Source organism: Microtus ochrogaster, chromosome 8 (genome assembly GCF_000317375.1).
Source record: "Microtus ochrogaster isolate Prairie Vole_2 chromosome 8, MicOch1.0, whole genome shotgun sequence".
Classification (NCBI taxonomy): Eukaryota; Metazoa; Chordata; class Mammalia; order Rodentia; family Cricetidae; genus Microtus; species Microtus ochrogaster.
Window position 1 is genome coordinate 20,672,197 of NC_022015.1, and position 4,584 is coordinate 20,676,780.

General features: G+C 47.8%; 1 protein-coding gene across 1 annotated transcript in view; it reads right to left on the bottom strand.

The window, feature by feature from the left end:
- Positions 1-2,919: 2,919 nt before the first annotated feature.
- Vkorc1 (vitamin K epoxide reductase complex subunit 1) overlaps positions 2,920-4,584 on the bottom strand; it is a 3,355-nt gene continuing 1,690 nt past the window's right edge. Inside the window, exon 3 of the mRNA XM_005351322.2 lies at positions 2,920-3,363. Within this exon, the coding sequence (XP_005351379.1) occupies positions 3,161-3,363 (203 nt within the window). The 3' untranslated portion in view covers positions 2,920-3,160. The remainder of the gene's footprint in view (positions 3,364-4,584) is intronic.

Consider the following 4,584-nt stretch of genomic DNA (forward strand, 5'->3'; position numbering starts at 1 on the left):
CCTGCTCCGGGCCACTCAGTGTGTTCCCTGGTTCTCCGAGGAGCCACCTGGGTCTCCCTGGCTCCACCCCAGCTCCGCCCCCAGTCAACTAAGAGTCAGGTGTTACTTTTCCTGGGCTAGAAGGAAACCAACGGCTTGGGGCGGTGGTTGTGTGGTCCTTACACCTCTCTGGACTTCTGGCAATGGCCACACTCCCCCAGTTCAAATCCCAGTTCCCCCATTTACTGCACCAGTAACTTTAAACAATGAAGCTGTTTGTGTCTTGCCTGAAAAACTCCAGGGCTTTGGGGGGTGGGAACTGGAGAGATGACTCAACACCTAGCAGCACTGACCCCATTCGATTCCCCGAAGCCATAGGGCAGTGCACACCACCTGTAACTCCAGTTCCAGGGGATCTGACACCCTCTTCTGCTCTCCCAAGTCACCAGGCATATATGTGGTACACAGACATACATGCAGGCAAGACACTCACATACACAGAATAATAGTAAGAATTTCAAATTGGTCCCATCAAGTGGACTGGAAGGAATGTTGCTTTTTAATATTTTTTTTAAAAGATTTATTTATTAAGCATACAATGTACTGCTGGCAAGGAAGGCACCAGGTCTCATTACAGATGGTTGTGAGCCACCATGTGGTCGCTGAGAATTGAACTTGGGACCTCTGGAAGAGCAGCCAGTGCTCTTACCCTCTGAGCCATCTCTCCAGCCCCTATTATTATCAATTATTTATTCTAGAGAGAGGGCAGGCAACCTGTGAGGGTTTTTTCCTTCTCCTATGTAGTTCTCAGAGTTTGAAATCACATGGCCTTTACCTGCTGAGCCATTTCACCAGGCTTGTAAACAAAAAATATTTAGGGGGCTGGCACAAAGACACTTGCCACCAAGCCTAATGACCCGAGTCTGTTTCCCGGGACCCACATGGTGGAGAAAGGATTCTTGCAAGTTGAAGTCTACACACACGTCATGGGATTCAGCATGCACACACACTCATAAATTTTAAAAATATGTCTGGAGTTGCCGGGCAGTGATGGCACATGCCTTTAAACCCAGAGGCAGGCAGATCTTTGTGAGTTCAAGGCCAGCCTGGTCTACCGAGTGAGTTCCAGGACATCCAGGGCTACACAGAGAAACCCTGTCTTGAAAAAAAAAAAAACTTAAAAAAAATGCCTAGGGGCTTGGAGAGATGGCTCATTGGTTTCTTCACAGGCTGCTCTTGCCGGGGGACCCACGTTTGATTTCCAGGTCCACCTGTAACTCCAGTTCCAGGGGATCCAACACCCACTTATGTCCTTTCCAGGCACCAGGCACACACGTGATGCAGACACAGGCATACACATAAAATAATTTTTTAAATTCTTTTTTTTTTTTTTTTTTTGGTTTTTTTCGAGACAGGGTTTCTCTGTGGCTTTGGAGCCTGTCCTGGAACTAGCTCTGTAGACCAGGCTGGTCTCGAACTCACAGAGATCCACCTGCCTCTGCCTCCCGAGTGCTGGGATTAAAGGCATGCGCCACCATCGCCCGGCTTTAAATTCATTTAAGAAGTATTTATGGTTGGGAGGTGGTGGTGCACGCCTTTAATCCCAGCACTCAGGAGGCAGAGGCAGGTGGATCTCTGAGTTCGAGGCCAGCCTGGTCTACAAGAGCTAGTTCCAGGACATGCCCCAAAGCTACAGAGAAACCTTGTCTCAAAAAACAAAGACAAAAAAAATAAAATAAAAAAGATGTATTTATGTATTATGTATACAGTGCTCTGCCTGCATTTATCCATGTCAGAAGAGGGCACCATATCTCATTAAGAATGGTTGTGAGCCACTATGTGGTTGCTGGAAATTGAACTCAGGACCTCTGGAAGAACAGCCAGTGCTCCATTTTTTTTTTTTTTTAATTCTTAAAAGCCCAGCATAGTGGTGTACGTCTGTAAGCCTAGTACCTGGAAGCTGAGGCATAATTTTGAGGGTTTTTTTTTTTTTTTTTTTTTTTTTTTTTTTAAAAAAAAACCCCTTCCCTAAAAAAAAAAAAAAAAAAAAAAAAAAAAAAAAAACCCAAAAATCTGACTTCTAGACCAGTTACTTGCCTCCCTCAGGACAAGGCCAGGTAGGTTTCACACATATCCCATGGTTTGCTTCTGGGGCCACATGTGCAGAGCTCGGTCTCATGCCAGCATGGCGCTGTCTTACAAGTGCTGGGCTGGAGGTTAGACCCTTCCAACTCCTCACTTAAGCTAGCTCCATCCAGGAACCCTGATCCCAATGGCGACACCTGTGAGCTGAGTTGGCTCCGGTGGACTCAGAGCGGAAGACAAGGGCTAAAGTACAGCTCAGTGTTGGCGCTCCTGCCTAGCTCGTGCAGAGCCCTGCAATGTGAGCTGTGGGATATTCCCCTCCCCCAACTCTTCCCCGTATTAGAGATGTAGTCTCCCGCACATGAGCTTCTCTGAATCTAAGCTTCCTCACCAATATAGAAACAATGGTGGTAACTACCTCAGACAATTACTTTGAGGATTAAATTAACTACCAGTTTCTTAGACAATGCTTGGGATGTCAAGTCCTTGGTATACACTAGGAAAAACAGAAAGAGAATCTGAGCCTGGCCCTCTGCAGGTGTTAAGACTGGCTCAGGTTGTTAGGTGAGGTAGCTGCAGAGGTTCAAGTTGGACTACAGAAGAAATTCCAAGCAAGCTCGGCCTCCAGGTGTGTGGCAGCCCCTCCTACGACAGGAGTCTGAGCCCTAGGCAGCCAACGCAAGCTTGTTTCCTGGACGTGGGGGCTGATGTGCCAGATTTTGCTGACATAAGCATGCTAGAGATGATGCAGCCACCCGTCCCAGACAGGCCCTCCATGGCACTCTGACTCATCCCAGTTCCAGAGAAGGCAATAAGGAAAGACCAACACCCCAAAGGATCCCTGGCAGACGGATGCTTCAGACTTGACCAACTTAGGAAAATTTATTGTTCAAAACCATTCTCTTTAGCCAAGAGCAGAAAGCAGTCCTTGAGAAGAGAACTTAGAGGCACGTCTGGTCATTGTCCTATGTGTGGTTATGGAGGGGGACTGGAATGTAAGGAGTAGGGCCTTCTACGGACCCACACATGACCCTCTTGAGCAAGGCTCATGTGCCAAGGCAAAGCAGGTTACATTAGGCTGGCACGACGTGGGATCTCAGTGCTTTTTGGCCTTGTGTTCTGGCGCCTCCTGGAAGCTAAGCAACATCAAACCCACATTGATAGCATAGGTGGTGATGCAAACGATGCAGAAATCATGGAGCACAAAGAACAGAATCCAGGCCAGGTAGACAGAACCAGCGAGGGACACCAGGGAACTCAGTACCAGGAGGACGGAAGCCCAACGTCCCCTCAAGCAACCTGCAAAACAAGAGAGGATCATTAAAGGCACATCTAGAACTCTGCCATTCCTCCCCAGTGTCAGAGAGCAGCTGCATCTGCTGAAAGTTCTCTAAGACGGGATCCAGTGGGCCTTATGTGTTCACTAACCCTTAGGACCCAACAGTAAATTCTCCCGCTGAACTCTGTATGAGATGAAACACGAGTCACCTTTGGAGTCGCCTCAAAAAGAGTTTGTAAGCTGAGCCAGGAGGTGGTGGCGCACACCTTTAATCCCAGCACTCGGGAGGCAGACACAGGCAGATCTCCCTGAGTTCAAGGCTAGTCTGGTCTATAAGAGCTAGTTCCAGGACAGGCTTGGACAGGCCTCAAAGCTACAGAGAAACCCTGTCTCAAAAAACAAAACGAAATAAAAAAGAATTTGTAAAATGGCTGTGTTTTCATAGGCCTATAATCTTAGTTCCTGGGATATGGAGGCAGGAGGCTCAAGAGTTCAAAGTCAACCTAGAATGCATGAGACCTTGTCTTAAAACAAGTTGGTCCTAACACTTGGGAGACAGAGACAGGAGGATCTCTGCAAGTTCCAGGCCAACCTGGTCTACATAATGAATTCCAGAGTAACCAGGGCTACATAGAAAGTTCCTGTCTTTTTTTTTTTGGGGGGGGGGAGGAGAGGGAAGGTGTTGAGACAGAGTTTCTCTGTGTAACAGCCCTAGCTGTCCTGGAACCAGCAGCTCTATAGACCAGGCTGGCCTCGAACTCACAGAGATCTGCCTGCCTGTGCCACACAAGTGCATGCACCACTACCACCTGACAAAAGTTATTTATTATTTTTATTACTTTTTAATATATGAGTGCTTTGTCTGCCGCTATGCCTACATGCTAGAACAGAGAATCAGATCCCAGTATAGATGGTTGTGAGCCACCATGTGGTTGCTGGGAATTAAACTCAGGACGTCTGGAAGAGCAGCCAGTGCTCTTAACCTCTGAGCCATCTCTCCAGAACCAAGAGAGATCTCTGTCTTAAGAAAATTAAAAGTTGGGCGGTGGTGGCGCACGCCTTTATTTATTTATTTTTTTGGTTTTTCGAGACAGGGTTTCTCTGTGGCTTTGGAGCCTGTCCTGGCACTAGCTCTGTAGACCAGGCTGGTCTTGAACTCACAGAGATCAGCCTGCCTCTGCCTCCTGAGTGCTGGGATTAAAGGCGTGCGCCACCACCGCCCGGCCAGCCCCACCTATTCT